At 45.8% G+C, this 19,527-nt stretch overlaps 1 protein-coding gene across 1 annotated transcript; it reads right to left on the bottom strand.

Annotated features, from left to right (window-relative positions):
* Positions 1–1,364: 1,364 nt before the first annotated feature.
* On the bottom strand, positions 1,365–4,201 carry LOC124654947 (protein trichome birefringence-like 34). The gene is made up of 5 exons (XM_047193920.1): positions 3,516–4,201; positions 2,621–2,792; positions 2,319–2,527; positions 2,029–2,184; positions 1,365–1,769 (listed from the first exon to the last, which is right to left on the bottom strand). Exons 1-5 carry the CDS (start codon positions 4,100–4,102, stop codon positions 1,421–1,423), a joined length of 1,473 nt encoding a protein of 490 aa, XP_047049876.1. The 5' UTR covers positions 4,103–4,201; the 3' UTR covers positions 1,365–1,420.
* Between the last annotated feature and the right edge of the window lie 15,326 nt (positions 4,202–19,527).

Raw genomic sequence — 19,527 nt, 5'->3', positions numbered from 1 at the left:
AATTCGTCGAGGTCAAATAGGCCATATTATATGTCAGCTTGGACTTGCCGGATATGAGGAAGAGGAGAACGCGCAAGACGACCCGTTTATTGCTACCGAAGGCTTCGACGGGGAAGATGCCAACACATGACAGTGAGAGGATGACGGGAATGCGCCATGGACCATGGTAGAGATTAAGTTTTCTTCTTTGAAAGCGAAATTCAATTACCCAGATCTCTTTCGGTAGCGGGAGAAAATGACCAAGTTACCCCTTCAAATAGATGGCCAGATACAGTAGGTACTCCCAACCCTTCCGGAGGAGTACAGGGTACCGTAAAAAACGTCTATCTCAAAAGGGCTAAGGGTCTATTATATACTCCTGATGGTAATTTGAAAGCTAAATGTTACACTGATGCAGATCGGGTGGGTTTAGTTGATGATAGAAGGTCGATTTCTAGATATTGTACCTTTGTTGGTGACAATCTGGTTACTTGGCACATCAAAAAAGCAGTATGTGGTAGCTTGATCTACAGCTGAAGCAGAACTGTGGGCAATGAAACATCGGGTATGTGAGGTACGATGGTTGAAAATTTGTTCACTAAGTTGGGTCTATTTCAATCAAAATCATTAATTCTAATATAATAAAGTTGTTGCCCTTGGTATTGCACACAACCCGGTACAACATGGTAGAACTAAATATATTGAAATCGATCGACAAATCATTAAATTTGGATGAAGGAATTTTTTGCATGTCTCATGTGAGCTCATCTGACCAAACCAAGTGTGCTATTCTAACAAAAGGATTATCTAAAAAATTATTTCTTCCTTTGTGTAGCAAGATAACCCATCTTGAGGGTGTGAGTAGAGTAATGTATTTACCAAATAATAAATATAAGATTTTATTAAAGCATCTTGTTGTAATACCGACTCTTAGATTGGTTTGCATTGTATCCGTTTGATCCATCATATTCCATTTCGATCCATGATGATGTTATATCTCTCCATGTGTGAGTAGTTTCATTTATTCTTGAGAAGATGGAGGAACCCTAGCATATCTATAAACTGAAATAAAGATTTATGTTTAGATGGGCTGATATGTAAAAGTGTAAACATTGTAAAAGAAAAGAAGAAAGAAGATGGTGCAAGAGAGTTCTCTACTTTACTATTGTCAACCTCTGTTCTTGCTCTGTTGTTCAAATCCCTCTCTCTAGTTTGATTGTCAAGTTGTTTCTAGATTCAAGATTATTTCAACACCTTTCCACGTACTCATCTGCTTCCTCATCTCTTTACAATTAAAAATATCATGGGGGGCATTTTTCTACGCTTGCGTAATTAAGCAGCCTAATCATGGCGCCCACGACTTGAACAAGAAGAAATGAAGGAAAGAAACCATCAAATGAACAACACATGTTATGTACGTATATATATCTACAGTGGATCATCATTTTTGCACGAGGTACGAGTACAGGAACAGATTCCACACGTCAGGAACGCCTGGGAGGCACCAATGCGTGCAGTCAGCGTAGCTGCTGGGGTTGGCGATCTGCTCGGCCGTGAGGGGTGCGAACTGCCGCCGGAAGATGGTCGGGTGTGCGTCGATGCGGTTGTCAGAGAGCTGGGTGAAGTTGAGTATCTGGACGTGGATGCCTTTCTTCTCCAGTGGTCTGAAGATCTTGCCAGCCTTGTCCATCATGCTGTAGTCCGTGGTCGCGCCTTTGTACCCAGCATCCGGGATCGGTTCCGTCTCGTTCAGGCACTTGTTACTGTCGTCTCCACCCCAGTCGCTTGCCCTGAAAATTTATTTCTGTGTGAGGTTGTGTTTCTGCCTTTTCTTTTTGTTCGAGAAATCGGCACAGCCGTTATACTAGCAAAGGCTACTGTTTTTTTTAGAACAGTCCGGAGAACTGCCATTTTATCAGCAGAGGTGTGTTTCTGCTCTCTATTGAGCACGAAGCAAGTTTTTTGTATGGTCACAGTAAATTTAATCTGCCGCTGTCGACTATCGAGTTTAAGTTGACTGATAGCGCAAAATGTAGTTTTTGGTCTCACCAGGTATGGGTAGGCGACGATCCTGCGAAATATATTTTAGTCTTGTTGGCGATGTTCGCTTCCAGCCATCCAGTTAGTTTCTTCAGAGCGATCTCGAAACCTTCAACCATCTCCACTTCGTCCAGCTTTGCATCACCGTCCTCAAATGTGCCATACCTGATCATTGCCAATGTTGGAGACTGACTTTATTGACTTGCATTTTAATCAGTACAGGTAACTCTCTTGTCTTAACAAAGTTGACATCATACTTGCGAATCTGGAGTACGAAGAAGCAATGGAAATGTACTTACATGACTTTCATCCTCATATCCTCCCTTTGCTTCCTCCACCACAGGTAAGAGTTGAAAACAAGAATGTCGGCATTGCTCCAGGCACTAGCATGCTTCTCAATCTTTTCTGCCCTTATGATCCGGTACTCCACCCGATGGATTATTGGGTTGTCGCTGTTTGATTCCAGTATCAGCGGCGACCAGTAGAAGTCGATCGTTGCATTGTATTCCTGAAACAATGTGTGTAAATTCAGCTGACAGAAAGTGATATACATGCCTCCTATGCTTTGTGAAATTTACTATTCAGGGATTCAGAAACATACGAATGCCTTGAAGGATATAAGCGAGCCATTGTATTCGCGCATCTTCAGGCCTTCAGGAATGGAAGACTCCACCATGCACACCAGGGAGGACCATTGATTCCTGTTGATTGAGTCACCGACGAAGACCATCCTCTTGTTCCTGAGCTTTTCAAGCAGTTTTGTGGCGTTGAATCTGTTGCACAGTTAGCATTTAAAATTTTAGAATAGGATGGAAAATTCTGTCAATTCATGACCTTTCGTTATACATTAGTATCTTTGTGTGTTTGCTTTCCATCTGGGTAGCAGAACAGAGCAATCATACTATTAATGTTCAATCTGACTAACAGTTTTGGTGTTTCTGCACTAGTTATCCTGTATATTCTTTGAGTTCAGCTACGGACCAAGCAAACATTTACCCTTCAAGAGTTCAAGCTCAAAATTGTCACTATCAATAACTGAATAAGTTGTACTCCCAAATATACCCAATTGCTAGCCCCTAATGTAGCTAGTCTTATGGAATTGCCTGGAGACCTACGCAAGACAAGGTGTGAATTTCTCACTATTGATCTTAACCTATTTGTTATTTTCTATAACTGAAATTCCGTATTTCTTTCAACTTGCGAAAAGACTAAACCTCTGATTTAGGAGAGCAATCTTAACAAAAGTTGATTTTCTTTACTACCTATCTTGGATTCTTCCATTTGAGAATTCAGCTACAGACCAAGCAAGAATTCAAGTTAAAAATGCTGCAGTACTGACAAAACGTGTATGTGCTACGTAGTACTAGCAGTGCAGTTTCAGAAATGCTGAGCTTTTGGGGTTGGGGGAGGCATGAATAACAGAGCCGAGGTTGAAACCGCTCTGACAATTCATTCTATGGGAGAGGCAAACATGCATGTAAACAAGCAGTGCATACCTTTGAAGATCGCATCCGTCGGGCTGCCATCTCCAATGCTGGTACTTGGTGTCATTCTGGCCATACTTCTCGCAGGCCACCTCGTCCAGGATGAAGGAGCAGTTGCGCCCGGAGTAGAGCGGCTGGGAGGTGTTGTCATACACCCACCGCCCCACGGACAGGTCGCACTCCTTCTCGCCGGAGCCGCTTGCTGCCTCGCCCATGAGCTCGCCCGTCCACCGCACCTGCGACTCCTGGTTCCCGGCCGCTGCGATCCTCACTTCCAGGTGCCGGTGCTCAACCGCCAGCTGCACCTGCGACTCCCTGCCGCGGTCCATCAACAGGGAGGCGGTGCTGGCGAGGATGAAGAGGCCGAAGAGGAAGCTCACGACGGCCCGCAGCCCGACCAGCGGGGAGAAGGACGTCGACATCTTGGCGTGGGCGCCTTGCTGCTCCGGCTTCATTTTGTGTGGAGGATAGGCAGCGGCGGTGGTGCTGAGGTGAGTGAGGCCCTCTCTTTTAATGTACTGCGGGCAGCCCTCCTTCCCATGTCTAGTGTTGCACAAGCAAACGTGAACGCTGACCCGCGGGCTAACCTTCATCGTCATCTATCGCCTTCCTTCTTCCCTGCAACCGCGTCTCCGAACTCGGATAATAAGAAAAGAATGTGCAGCGGGAAGGCCCCTTTTATTGGTGCTACTGAATGATCCGAGATGATCTCGCAAGAACGGTGCTGTTTGTTCTTCTACTGACCTCTGCACTCGCAGATCATTTTATATATGTCAGCCTCATGCTCATTCCTTGCAGGTGCTCAAGCAAACCTATATGCAATAATACAATATAGGACTGTTTGATTAATTAAAGCAAAAGGAGGTAAAGGTACGAGTGCTGGTTTCTGGTGCCGACACTTCCGTCAAGCCACCACCTCACCGCGTCGCACCAGCCGTTGAAGAGAGGAGCCAGGCAAAATTTTGCGTGTGTCTATGTCACTTTCAGAATAGGATATGTGCAACGGAAGCAACGGAAAGGTGATCTTTCGCATTAGCTGTGTGTGTTCCACACCTAACTATGATTAAGAATAAGCTAATGTAAAGGCATCAGTATAGGCCTCTGAGCATAAACTCCACTAATACCACATTCCATCATTCCAACATGGCAACCGTATGCTGCGGTAATCAGTTCCATCATTCACATCGATCGCTACATCCGTATATCAGTTCGTCAATCAGAGTTTATTTAGCTGCGTAATCCAGTTTACTAAAGTATACTTACTTCTGATCAGTCAAAGGGTCCTAATATGTGCATGCAATGCATGCCTCAAAGTCCTAATGTCTGAATCACTTTTGTCCATCGCCTCGTCTCTTTTCAGCACGACGCGCCGTGCTTGAAGTTGTCAACCCGAATGGCAAGCACCACACGATCAATTATTGGGAGTCGTCTTTTCCCGTTTTCCGGCCTTCTTTTCCATCTCTTTTTCCAAAAGAAGTGTACAGCCACATATATCAATAATTCGATTTGGTAAGACAGAAGGACTATTTAATCCGGTGCAGGACCTAGCCATAAGTGAGTGACACATCAGAAAATCTCAATTCGGTCTGGTGCCAAATCCTCAAATGGCCCTACCGGGAGCTAAATAAGTAGCCTCTTTTCTCGGGCAGTCTCCTCTTTGAGCTAGCTAGCCAAGAGTGAGATGATCAGTGTAGTGACCCCAAATAAAGGGTTAGGTGCCCACACCTGCTTTGTTTGGTATCATGTCCTAACTCGTGGCCATTGCGGTCTAAGTATAATGGCCCTACTAGGAAGGGAACGAGAATTGTTGGCCGACGAGAACCTGAGATCTGCATAATACTGTGTGTGTGAGCCAGTGAGTCGGTCTGAGATCTGCTCCTGCCGTTTTCAACAGAGATTCTCCATGGCATATGGCTATAGCATATGGAGCTGGTGGAGACATAAAAGGCTTGACTGATCAGGACCAACAATATGCATGGAACAATCTGGGTTGCTGGAATGGGGAACGGTACAATTATCACTGATCTGTATTGTAGCATCAGCTGGGAGCGCGAGACTTGGAAGGCTAGTAACATCTTGCCGTAGAAGCAGTTGGCAGCATCATGCATGTGGGAATTGTACAGATATACCAACTGATTGTCCACCTTTGCTCCCCAAAAGCTAATTGCTGCCTTCAAAGTCCAACGAGAAACTGTGGAGCCAGTATTTCGGTGTCTCCATCCGTCCTGTCATGTACTCCTGTGCAAGTACGATGTATTTTACGAGCTTGCTGCGAATGCACGCATTGGTAGGAAACATCTGCTTCATTAAACTCTCTCATTCCATTCCGGAAAAAAATTAAACTCTCCCATTAGAGGTGCACTTAGTATTAAAAAGCATGATCATTATTCGGAAGTGAGATTACTGTGGGACATCCTCTGAACCTTAATTAAGATTGAAGAGAGCAAGTTTGATACATGCATGTACCCTCTGCCCCAAGTAAGTAGCCCCAATTGTTGGAAGGTGCCAACTCTCGTTTGATTGCCGACAGAGCTATTGCCTAGTATCCTTACATGTAAGTTGCAATTGAAGTTCAACATTTAGTTTAGTTTAATTTTTTAAGCAAGCTGCTGATTTTTAATAGAGCATTCCCACCAGGAGCCCCCAAACCGTGCCAGCGCAAGCAACGGCCTGTGGCGAGGGAGCGGGGGGTAACACGGGGCGGGCCACCTCGCCTTCTCCACCGGCCTTCTTCGGCGATGATTTCTAATGAGGGCATCAATGTACCTCCTAGTGTTCCCATGAAGGAGGAGGTGAAGCTCAACTTTAGGACTCCACTAAGGTAGAGGCAATCCATGGAGGTGAATAGGTGCTTGGGTCAGTTGCATGTTTTATTTGCGTCCATGTTATTTTTAGTCAGGTCATCTTGTGGGACACTTAGTCTTTTATTTTCTGTTTTCGGTTTGGGCATGTCCATGTTATAAAGGAGCTGGCAGCTAGGGTTTAGGGGAGTTCAATAATTTGAGAGTTTGGACATTGAGTTTGTCGACGGGTGTGTTGTCAAGGGACAGCACCATCGTGTATCCAGTTTATTGTATGAAGGTTCTTGTGTGCAACAATAATTATCGAGATGAGTCTTGTTGATCATAATCACGTTGCATTCTGAAATTTGTTACTCTTCTTCAAGTTACATTCATCAGGTGAGTGGAAGATTTATTATCTTGCTATTTTGTTGACTCACTGTGAAAGATAAGATTGGGAAAAACTACACGGATCATCTACTTGATCCTTATCACTTTCGTTTCGCATCCGGCGCAGCACCACTTCTCATCTCCCAAGATCGGTGAGGGCGAGAGCGCATACGGTGAGGATGTTGTGTTCGTACCGATGACCACCAAAACTGTGCCTCGTGTGCGCCGCTCCGGACTCGGTCTCGATCTGAACCGCTCCTTCGCCATGAGTCGCTGGTGATGCGTAGGGCGCCTGTCTTCTTCGGTGATGACCCCGAAACAGGAAGCAACACCGCCGGTCACATCTTGTTCGACGGTTGTGTCTGGCACGGCAACGAAGGCAACGATCCCTAGCAAGTGTTCGGGGATATTCCCGACTCCCAGTACACCGCCGATGAGGTGCGATTTCACTCAAAACATAATGTCTTTTTCATTGGATTGTATGAAAATGGCCAGCGTATACTAGATTATTTTCTTTTGGTCAGCGTACTATACTAAAAATGATGTCTTTTTCTTTGGATTGTATGCAATTGGTTGGCGTATGATAAATTAGTTTCATTTGGCCATCGTAGTATACTCAATACGATGTCTTTTTCGTAGGCCAGGAGCGCCAACATCTTACCCGGCATCCGCAGCCGGGGTGCTCCATCAGACAAGGACATCGGCGACACCCAAGGAGAGGAAGGCACCACCCAAGCCACCCTCATCCATGAAAGAGTCGGTGCAAGCCACGTTGACCAGATGAAGGAGGACTCCAAAATTTTGACGGCCGACACTTCCAACATGGATGTTGATGCCCAAAGGCATGGTACAAGATGGCCCAGGCTCGTATAATGAAGGAGATGATGGCAGAGCTTCCACCTTCGGCACAAGAAGCAGCCAGCACCGACTATCATCGAAGACCTGCCTAGCCTCCTCCATTTGATTTCTATTACCTCACTATCGGCGTAGTGGATTCGGGGGTACCACGGCCCACCTGCTACTGGGCCCAAGCGGCGACCCATATACAACGACAAAGGCAAATCCCTCACGACGCCTTTAGCCTCACGAGGCCTTTAGCCTCATGAGGAGAAGACCCTCTCGCGAGGAGAGAAACACTTAACAGTTTCGGCATCTAAAGAACCCCCCGCGAGGAACCTTTTTACGAGTGTTCTCGAGGCTCAGTGTCATGCTAGGGTGAAAGGCACAAAAGAAGACGACGATGCTGACGGAAGCGATGACGAGCGCCTCAGCTGGCGCGGGGGGGGGGGGGCACATCTCTGTCCTAAAGAAGGAGCCTTCTGAAACGCCCCTGCATAAAGTGGCCCACCAGTTGCGGCTTGATACGTCTCCGACGTATCGATAATTTCTTATGTTCCATGCTACATTATTGATGATATCTACATGTTTTATACACATTATATGTCGTATTTATGCATTTTCCGGCACTAACATATTAACAAGATGCCGAAGAGCCAGTTCTTGTTTTCTGCTGTTTTTGGTTTCAGAAATCCTAGTAACGAAATATTCTCGGAATTGGACGAAATCAACGCCCAGGGTCCTATTTTGCCACGAAGCTTCCAGAAGACCGAAGGAGAGTCGAAGTGGGGCCACGAGGTGGCCAGACACCAGGGAGGCGCGGCCCAGGCCCTGGCCGCGCCGGCCTGTCGTTTGGGCCCCTCGTGCCGCCTCTTTACCTGCCCTTCCGCCTACAAATAGCCTTCGTCGCGAAACCCCCAGTACCGAGAGCCACGATACGAAAAACCTTACCGAGACGCCGCCGCCGCCAATCCCATCTCGGGGATTACGGAGATCTCCTCCGGCACCCTGCCGGAGAGGGGATTCATCTCCCGGAGGACTCTTCACCGCCATGGTCGCCTCCGGAGTGATGAGTGAGTAGTTCACCCCTGGACTATGGGTCCATAGCAGTAGCTAGATGGTTGTCTTCTCCTCATTGTGCTTCATTGTTGGATCTTGTGAGCTGCCTTACATGATCAAGATCATCTATCCGTAATTCTATATGTTGTGTTTGTCGGGATCCGATGGATAGAGAATACTATGTTATGTTAATTATCAAGTTATTACCTATGTGTTGTTTATGATCTTGCATGCTCTCCGTTATTAGTAGAGGCTCTGGCCAAGTTTTTGCTCTTAACTCCAAGAGGGAGTATTTATGCTCGATAGTGGGTTCATGCCTCCATTAAATGCTGGGACGGTGACGTAAAGTTCTAAGGTTGTGGATGTGTTGTTGCCACTAGGGATAAAACATTGATGATATGTCTAAGGATGCAGTTATTGATTACATTACGCACCATACTTAATGCAATTGTCTGTTGTTTTGCAACTTAATACTGGAAGGGGTTCGGATGATAACCTGAAGGTCGACTTTTTAGGCATAGATGCATGCTGGATAGCGGTCTATTTACTTTGTCGTAATGCCCAATTAAATCTCACTATATTTATCATATCATGTATGTGCATTGTTATGCCCTCTCTATTTGTCAATTGCCCGACTGTAATTTGTTCACCCAACATGCTTTTATCTTATGGGAGAGACACCTCTAGTGAACTGTGGACCCCGGTCCTATTCTTTACATCTGAAATACAATCTATTGCAATACTTGTTCTTTACTGTTTTCTGCAAACAATGATCTTTCACACAATACGGTTAATCCTTTGTTACAGCAAGCCGGTGAGATTGACAACCTCACTGTTTCGTTGGAGCAAAGTACTTTGGTTGTGTTGTGCAGGTTCCACGTTGGCGCCGGAATCCCTGGTGTTGCGCCGCATTACATTCCGCCACCATCAACCTTCAACGTGCTTCTTGGCTCCTCCTGGTTCGATAAACCTTGGTTTCTTTCGAGGGAAAACTTATCGCTGTGCGCATCACACCTTCCTCTTGGGGTTCCCAACGGACGTGTCATCTACGCGCATCAAGACTGTTTTCTGGCGCCGTTGCCGGGGAGATCAAGACACGCTGCAAGGGGAGTCTCCACTTTCCAATCTCTTTACTTTGTTTTTGTCTTGCTTTATTTTATTTACTTACTTGTTTGCTGCACTTATATCAAAACACAAAAAAATTAGTTGCTAGCTTTACTTTATTTACTGTCTTGCACTCTATATCAAAAACACAAAAAAAATTAGTTACTTGCATTTACTTTACTTGATTCATCATGTTTCCTTTTAATTTTACCACAAAATACATACCGGTAGGACGTGGGTCCATAGTTGGGAGAAATAATATAGAAGAATTTTTCAATCATGTTAGTACCGTTGAAGATTTTGAAGATAGACACTTGGTAGAACTTGCTCCTAATTATGAAATTGCTGCTGCTGCTTTAGTTCGCATGTTGGAAACTAAATTTGTTAATCTCAATCCTATAATCCAACACATGTTTCTTACACTCGGTGATATGGAAGAAGGAGAAAAGAAAGATTTTTTTTTAGAAACCCTTCTTAGAGAATTTGGTGGTATAGCAAGAGAGGCTAGAAAAGTCTTTATTAAATATAAGATGCTTGGTTCTTATACCAATTTTGTTAGTATCCTTGAAAAGATGGACATGGAGAGAGTACGGTACACTAATAATATTAATGATGGTGGGGAGATCAAAGCATCAATACCATGTAAGCTCCTAGCGATGAATGAAGCGTTAGAAAATAACTATGCTTGGCTTGTTCCTGAAAATTTATTTGATGAGAGTAGCAAGCCCAAGACTAATGAAAAGGGAGCCGCTGAGACTTATGTATCTAATATACTATGCATGGTTGAGAAAACTCCAAACCCCGCTGAAGATGCATCACTTTTTGATAACACTTGATATACACTTTCTGCGCCTAGCTGAAAGGCGTTAAAGAAAAGCGCTTATGGGAGACAACCCATGTTTTTACTACAGTATTTTTGTTTTGAATTTGAGTCTTGGAAGTTGTTTACTACTGTAGCAACCTCTCCTTATCTTAGTTTTATGTTTTGTTGTGCCAAGTAAAGTCTTTGATAGTAAGGTTCATACTAGATTTGGATTACTGCGCAGAAACAGATTTCTTTGCTGTCACGAATCTGGACCTAATTCTCTGTAGGTAACTCGGAAAATTATGCCAATTTACGTGAGTGATCCTCAGATATGTACGCAACTTTCATTCAATTTGGGCATTTTTATTTGAGCAAGTCTGGTGCCTCAATAAAATCCATCTTTACGGACTGTTCTGTTTTGACAGATTCTGCCTTTTATTTCGCATTGCCTCTTTTGCTATGTTGGATGAATTTCTTTGATCCATTAATGTCCAGTAGCTTTATGCAATGTCCAGAAGTGTTAAGAATGATTGTGTCACCTCTGAACATGTTAATTTTTATTGTCCACTAACCCTCTAATGAGTTGTTTCGAGTTTGGTGTGGAGGAAGTTTTCAAGGATCAAGAGAGGAGAATGATACAATATGATCAAGGAGAGTGAAAGCTCTAAGCTTGGGGATGCCCCGGTGGTTCACCCCTGCATATTCTAAGAAGACTCAAGCGTCTAAGCTTGGGGATGCCCAAGGCATCCCCTTCTTCATCGACAACATTATTAGGTTCCTCCCCTGAAACTATATTTTTATTCCGTCACATCTTATGTACTTTGCTTGGAGCGTCTGTTTGTTTTTGTTTTTGTTTGAATAAAATGGATCCTAGCATTCATTGTGTGGGAGAGAGACACGCTCCGCTGTTGCATATGGACAAATATGTCCTTTGGCTTTACTCATAGTATTCATGGCGAAGGTTGAATCTTCTTCGTTAAATTGTTATATGGTTGAAATCGGGAAATGCTACATGTAGTAATTCTAAAATGTCTTGAATAATTTGATACTTGGCGATTGTTGTGCTCATGTTTAAGCTCTTGCATCATATACTTTGCACCCATTAATGAATAAACACATAGAGCTTGCTAATTTGGTTTGCATATTTGGTCTCTCTAAAGTCTAGATAATATCTAGTATTGAGTTTTGAACAACAAGAAAGACGGTGTAGAATCTTATAATGTTTATAATATGTCTTTTATGTGAGTTTTGCTGCACCGTTCATCCTTGTGTTTGTTTCAAATAAACCTTGCTAGCCTAAGCCTTGTATCGAGAGGGAATATTTCTCATGCATCCAAAATCCTTGAGCCAACCACTATGCCATTTGTGTCCACCATACCTACCTACTACATGTATTTCTCCGCCATTCCAAAGTAAATTGCTTGAGTGCTACCTTTAAAATTCCATCATTCGCCTTTACAATATATAGCTCATGGGACAAAATAGCTTAAAAACTATTGTGGTATTGAATATGTACTTATGCACTTTATCTCTTATTAAGTTGCTTGTTGTGCGATAACCATGTTTCGGGGACGCCATCAACTACTCTTTGTTGAATATCATGTGAGTTGCTATGCATGTCCGTCTTGTCTGAAGCAAGAGAGATCTACCACTTTAATGGTTGGAGCATGCATATTGTTAGAGAAGAACATTGGGCCGCTAACTAAAGCCATGAATCATGGTGGAAGTTTCATTTTTGGACATATATCCTCAATCTCATATGAGAACACTAATTGTTGCCACATGCTTATGCATTAAAGAGGAGTCCATTATCTGTTGTCCATGTTGTCCCGGTATGGATGTCTAAGTTGAGAATAATCAAAAGCGAGAAATCCAAAATGCGAGCTTTCTCCTTAGACCTTTGTACAGGCGGCATGGAGGTACCCCATTGTGACACTTGGTTAAAACATGTGTATTGTGATGATCCGGTAGTCCAAGCTAATTAGGACAAGGTGCGGGCACTATTAGTATACTATGCATGAGGCTTGCAACTTGTAAGATATAATTTACATAACTCATATGCTTTATTACTACCGTTGACAAAATTGTTTCATGTTTTCAAAATAAAAGCTCTAGCACAAATATAGCAATCGATGCTTTCCTCTTTGAAGGACCATTCTTTTTACCTTTATGTTGAGTCAGTTCACCTATTTCTCTCCACCTCAAGAAGCAAACACTTGTGTGAACTGTGCATTGATTCCTACATACTTGCATATTGCACCTATTATATTACTCTATGTTGACAATTATCCATGAGATATACATGTTACAAGTTGAAAGCAACCGCTGAAACTTAATCTTCCTTTGTGTTGCTTCAATACCTTTACTTTGATTTATTGCTTTATGAGTTAACTCTTATGCAAGACTTATTGATGCTTGTCTTGAAGTACTATTCATGAAAAGTCTTTGCTTTATGATTCAGTTGTTTACTCATGCCATTACCATTGTTTTGATCGATGCATTCATTACATATGCTTACAATAGTATGATCAAGGTTATGATGGCATGTCACTTCAGAAATTATCTTTGTTATCGTTTACCTGCTCGGGGGATTCTGGAGATCACCTCCGGCACCCTGTCGGAGAGGGGAATCATCTCCCGGAGGACTCTTCACCGCCATGGTCGCCTCCGGAGTGATGAGTGAGTAGTTCACCCCTGGACTATGGGTCCATAGCAGTAGCTAGATGGTTGTCTTCTCCTCATGTGCTTCATTGTTGGATCTTGTGAGCTGCCTAACATGATCAAGATCATCTATCCGTAATTCTATATGTTGTGTTTGTCGGGATCCGATGGATAGAGAATACTATGTTATGTTAATTATCAAGTTATTACCTATGTGTTGTTTATGATCTTGCATGCTCTCCGTTATTAGTAGAGGCTCGGCCAAGTTTTTGCTCTTAACTCCAAGAGGGAGTATTTATGCTCGATAGTGGGTTCATGCCTCCATTAAATGCGGGACGAGTGACAGAAAGTTCTAAGGTTGTGGATGTGCTGTTGCCACTAGGGATAAAACATTGATGCTATGTCTAAGGATGTAGTTATTGATTACATTACGCACCATACTTAATGCAATTGTCTGTTGTTTTGCAACTTAATATTGGAAGGGGTTCGGATGATAACCTGAAGGTCGACTTTTTAGGCATAGATGCATGCTGGATAGCGGTCTATGTACTTTGTCGTAATGCCCAATTAAATCTCACTATATTTATCATATCATATATGTGCATTGTTATGCCCTCTCTATTTGTCAATTGCCCGACTGTAATTTGTTCACCCAACATGCTTTTATCTTATGGGAGAGACACCTCTAGTGAACTGTGGACCCCGGTCCTATTCTTTACATCTGAAATACAATCTATTGCAATACTTGTTCTTTACTCGTTTTCTTGCAAACAATCATCTTCCACACAATACGGTTAATCCTTTGTTACAGCAAGCCGGTGAGATTGACAACCTCACTGTTTCGTTGGGGCAAAGTACTTTAGTTGTGTTGTGCAGGTTCCACGTTGGCGCCGGAATCCCTGGTGTTGCGCCGCATTACATTCCGCCACCATCAACCTTCAACGTGCTTCTTGGCTCCTCCTGGTTCGATAAACCTTGGTTTCTTTCTAAGGGAAAACTTACTGTTGTGCGCATCACACCTTCCTCTTGGGGTTCCCAACGGACGTGTCATCTACGCGCATCACGGCTTTACTAGAGGGATGCGGTGGGCGCTGCAGCGCGTCAGAGAAGGACATCAACGGAAGCGAACCACTCATATGGACCAGCGTTTTACCACCCTAGACTAAGTCCATTCGTAGTAGTGTGTGGACAACTATCCTACTCCTTGGGCGCGGCTGTGGCAACCCCTCTCCCACGCTTTCTTGGAGAGGAGGACCAGTGCCTCTATAAAAGGAAGGACGGCTGCTCCGTAGAAGGGGATTGGCCTTTCTCTCTCTAGCAAAGGTTTAGGAGATCGCATCTAGATCTGGGCTACAGCTTCTTCAAGCCGGCGCTCTGTAAAACCCTCTTGGACCTCATGAGCCTTTGCAGGCAATACAAACAAGGCAGTAGTAAGGGTGTTACCTCCTCATGAGGGCCCTGAATCTAGGTAGATCGTTTTTGTCTATCTCTTGCTCGCATGTGCGCTCGTCATGCCAGCATCGCCAACGTCACCGTGAGCCTGGGAACCGTGTCTTCAGCCCTTGTACGTTTTCGACACCTCCTTCGGGTTCCTTGCGAGTACCCGTTTTCTTTGGGACACGAACATCCGACACTCTCCTCGGTTAATTTGTAACAGGATTCGATGGTGTTTTGCCGCCGGCTGCATGGCTGGTGAATTTGAACTTTGAGAGTTGGATTTAAATGTGGGCCTCTGTGGCCGACTTTGAACTATGGTTTGGATTTCTTTTTTTAGCCTTTTGGCCATTGGGGGTGAATTTACGGGCTGTCGGTTGAGGGAGCCGACCCCCAAACCACGATGGGTTGGCCGGTACTCCCCAAAGCCTATATCCAGCGTTGCTGCCGATTTCTATTTGGGAAGCCCCGGTGTGTGACTGTGATATTTGCATCAACCCAGCACCTTTTACTTCATCCGGGATGCTCCCAAAGACCGAATATGGTAGTCAATTACTTACCAGCATAGCATAAAGGACCAGATATGGTATTTTCCAGAGGCAGCACGGTGCATGATTCTCAGTGGAGGTCAACATGCATGTGCATGCATCAGACTGCAATTTCTACTGGTGCCTGATTTGCCAATTCTGAGGAATTTCCAACTAGATCAATTCGGTTTCGAGTGGCGGGCAGCATCTACCTGCAGTAAGCCTGGTGCAGGATGCTGGTGACATCTGCGAAAATGATTGATGACCACAGGTCAAAAGATTGAAAGAACACATTGGACCTACCTAGCTAATCCCTGCAGGGACGAGGGAAAAAGGCTATCGTGTCCTGCTCCAACCACCTCACCAAACCATGTTATTCTAGTACGACCAACAATAATGCGCATCTCTACCGTGCTTGCTACCAATTGATGTACTACTAGATTGCAAAGTTCGGAAGAATTGTGTAATATGCTATTATTTTTTTCGAAATAGGGGAAATATCACCCTAACTTCTGCATCTAAGCGATGCACATGGTTTTTTTATTAGATTATTCACAACACTTTACAAGAAAAATTACAAAGATCGAACCGAAGCCACCAAAACTAACGACAGCTCGCTAATCCTACATCACCAATGGGGGGGGGTCAATGAACAGAGCCAACACCCCGACATCACACCAACGCACATCATCGAAAAATCGAAGGCCTCGACAAGTCGTCTAATGGCGAACATGTGGCACAACCGGTCTGGCAGACCCTCGGCGCATACCATCATACACCCTCCAGAAGTCCTCGCCACCGCATACCCATCTTCAGGAGAGATCAATGCAATGACCTTGTGAGGCCTGCCACCAACGCCACCACGGCGCTAGACAGTTCCACCATCCTGCGCACGTCGAACATGACGTACCCGACGATGCTACCCCGCTGCACCACGTCGCCGAGATTCGCCGTCTTCAACACGAAAGAAAAACGTCGCTCCACCTCAGGACCCTCTCCATAGACGATGCCCCTAGGAGGAAGAATGATGACGTACGCCACCATCGCCCGATCCGGGATTGGATCTAGGATTCTCCAGGAGCAGCACGAGTAAGAAGCCGTAGACTACGACAACGATGCCTTCAAGAAAGTAACGGCATGTGACGTCGCCATCGTCCGCCATGACCAAAGTCAGAGCACGGTTTTCACCGGCAGCTACACTCCCCAACTCGTTGTTGGGACTGGACATGAGATCAAAAGATCCCCCAGGCCACCTCAAGACGCGGGAGAAGCCCAGGAAAACGCCGCAGCCGCAGGGAGGATCGAGGGCGAACACACGAGCCCGCCTAAGCCCATCTGGGCCCAGATCGGAAACCCGCCATCGAACCCGGCCGAACCGCCACCACGGCGCGCCACCCCTGGCCATCGCTGCCCCGTCGTCGCCGTCGACGAAGTGGAAGGAACCGGTGGAGGCCGCAGCCGATTCCTCCCGTCGCCGGCGGAGGTAAAGGCCGCCGCCACGCCACCGGGGCTTTGCCCAGCAGCGCACAGGGCGGTGGCGGCGGGAGAGGGGACGGGGAGATGGCCGCCGGCGGCCTCTTAGGCGCGGCGCTGCCGCGCGGGGAGGGTTAGGAGCTGTACTTAGTACATAGCTGGGGAGGGTACGGCTAATATGCTATTATGTGGACGGAAACAACATGCACGTTCACACATTGCTCAGCAACAAACCTTTTTTTTTTAGATGCAACAAACCTTCTTAATTAGCCGTGCACCGACGGGGACGACGTACGTGTGGGCAATGCTTAAAACAAACTGGAAGTAGTTAGTACCGTCAAATACATGTGTGGATAGAGGGTCCTAAACATTAAATTAAGCTCTAGTGGGTTAGGCTGGCTAACAAGAGCCATCATCGGTCTTAAAAAAACAGAGTACTGATGGAGTAAATCCTAGCTCCACCTCTGGTATTTTGAGATATCAAAAGATTGCAGACACATTGTTGAAGTCTTGTGCGCTCCTCAAAATCCAGTATGCTATCACTTGGTAGCTAATACTCAAGGTGCGGTGCAATGCTTTTCAACTGTCATACTTTCAGGTGGGAGTGTAGTGTTCTTTCTACAATACACGCAGATCATTGCAAAGTAGGGCAAATAATATATACAGCCTTGAAGCTTAATTTCTCTAGAAAATTTGTAAACAAGTCAAAAAAAATCTCTTAATATTATGTATATCAACTAGAATAGTAACCATATTAGTCCTTGGCAACAACAATATCGAAACAAATACATATTCATTCTAGAAACTGCATTGGCAAAATGCCAATTCCTATCCCAGGTTCCAATTGTGATGGGCTGATAGGATCAAAGTACAAAGATAAACCCAGGAAGAGACAAGGATTGTTGGGCTACATGCTTGTGGAGACGGCCCAGATCTGAGAATGCATGCATGAAACTATGATTTGGGCCAACCAAAACTACAGAATAAGGCCAATGTCCACCAAGGATTTCAGGACACAACTTCTCAAGTACACAACTATCAACTTTTTTTTTTTGAAACAGTAGGTGGTATATTATTAGAGTAACACGTGCCGGGCACAATATGCATACAGGCCCTTTACTTGCCCTAAAGAACCTAGTATTTGAAGATAAGGCATGTAACTTTAGAAAGAACACCCCAGAACAAAAGGTGGAAAAGCAATCCAGTCCTGGAGCACCACCGTCGTCGGTCGCCGGCATCCTCGAAGCGTCGCCGCCAAGGAATGGAGAGAAGGTGCTCGAACTCTTCCGTCTGGCGAGAACCCACCCCCACTGGCAACCTCCTCGCCGCCGGGAACTAATCACTTGGCTGTGAGGAGGCGTCGAGCTCCAGTAAGGACAGGGAGATGCCTCCGTCTTGGAGGCAGAGAAACAGCCGACGCATCGGCTGCAGATCGCAGCGGCCATGGTGCCAGCTGCGTGTTTGCGCTTGTAGAGAACCACCGGAGAAAGAGCTGGTGTCTCCCAGCTCCGCGGATGATGTAGATACGGCACCGTCTCCAGCGCATAGCAGCAGCACCACCGCTGTCCTCTCTCTCGCCTCCACGGCCGACCAAGAGAAACAGCATCAGTGCTCTGCTACTGCAACAGAAGCAGTGCAGATAAGGCCACCCAGCAGCAGTCGACGAAGATCTGGCGTGGTTGTGCTCCTCCTCGCCTCCACGGCCGGTCAGGAGCTCGCTCACGCCGATGGCCTCCAGCAGGAGCGCTTTCCCCCCTCGCCTCCAAGGCCGGCCAGGGAAAGACGCCTCCCGCCGCCATCGCTGTGCAGAAGGTGGTTCACCGCCACTTCTTTATTGGACTGAGCGTCAGTCCTCCTCTCCACTCCCTCCTCCGACCGTCGGAGAAAAAGAGAGAGAAGGAAGAACCCTAGATCGGACGAGATCCAGGCGGCCAGATCTCCTCCACCGCTCGCACTACTGGGCATCAAGCCCCCTACCGGCAAAAAGCCGCAAACCCTAGCTACTCTATGTACTCCGGTACCTCCCCTCCACCCATCTCGACCGGTGGCGCCGGCGAGATCGGCTTTTGTTCGGCCCGGCGCCTTCGAGGAGGCTCTCAGCTACAGTAGACTGGAGAGAGAACGAGAGGGGGGAAAATGAGAGCCCTACAACTATCAACTATGGCCTCTCAGAAAACAAAAGGTCAGATCCCCTAAAAAAAGGTAAGATGGCCTAAGAAAAACTATGGCAATCATACGTACTGCTACTGAAGAAGAACATTATAATCAGTGTAATCGAAATCCTCTGCCATGTGCATTTCACCGGGAACAAGAGAAAGGATAAGTGATAATGAGTGGGAGATGGGGTAAGGTTTTTTTTAAACAGAAGGCCCTCGGCCCGGCTTTATATATAATAATATAAGGCCCTCATGGCAAAGAAATTGTCACGTAATACAATAACAAGTCTGAGACCGATCCCACCAACACCAACTAAGGCACAAATCCGAACAAGCGCCTCTGGGGCACACCACACTAGGAAAAGGAAAAAACAGATAGATAGCTAGGACGTCTCATGTGTCGCTGCAGTCCTCGTCCTCGCAGGTAGCCGCCTAAGCTCTCCCAACGCCTCGTCCAGAAGCTCCCTGTCCGGTTGTCTGACTAGAACCCTCCAGCTCTGCATGTGTATAGACATCAAGAACAAAGCATCAGCCGAATGAGCAATGACCTTCCCCTCTAGAGCTAGCTTGTTGCGTGTAGGGCAAAGCGTCCAACCTAGCGCCGCAAAGGCATACCAAGCTAACCTACGTAAGGGCCCCGACAGGCCTTGCACTAAGGCGACGAAATCGCCGACCCCTGTCGGATTCCAGGTGCATGAGAGGAGTTCCCTAACTCCTGCCCATAAAAATTTCGCGAGGTGGCAGTTGAAGAAAATGTGGTCGCAATCCTCCAACATACCACACAACGCGCAGCTCCCG

This window comes from Lolium rigidum, chromosome 5, assembly GCF_022539505.1.
Source record: "Lolium rigidum isolate FL_2022 chromosome 5, APGP_CSIRO_Lrig_0.1, whole genome shotgun sequence".
NCBI lineage: Eukaryota > Viridiplantae > Streptophyta > Magnoliopsida > Poales > Poaceae > Lolium > Lolium rigidum.
Note: the sequence above shows the minus strand (reverse complement) of the source record. Positions and strands in the feature narration are given on the sequence as shown.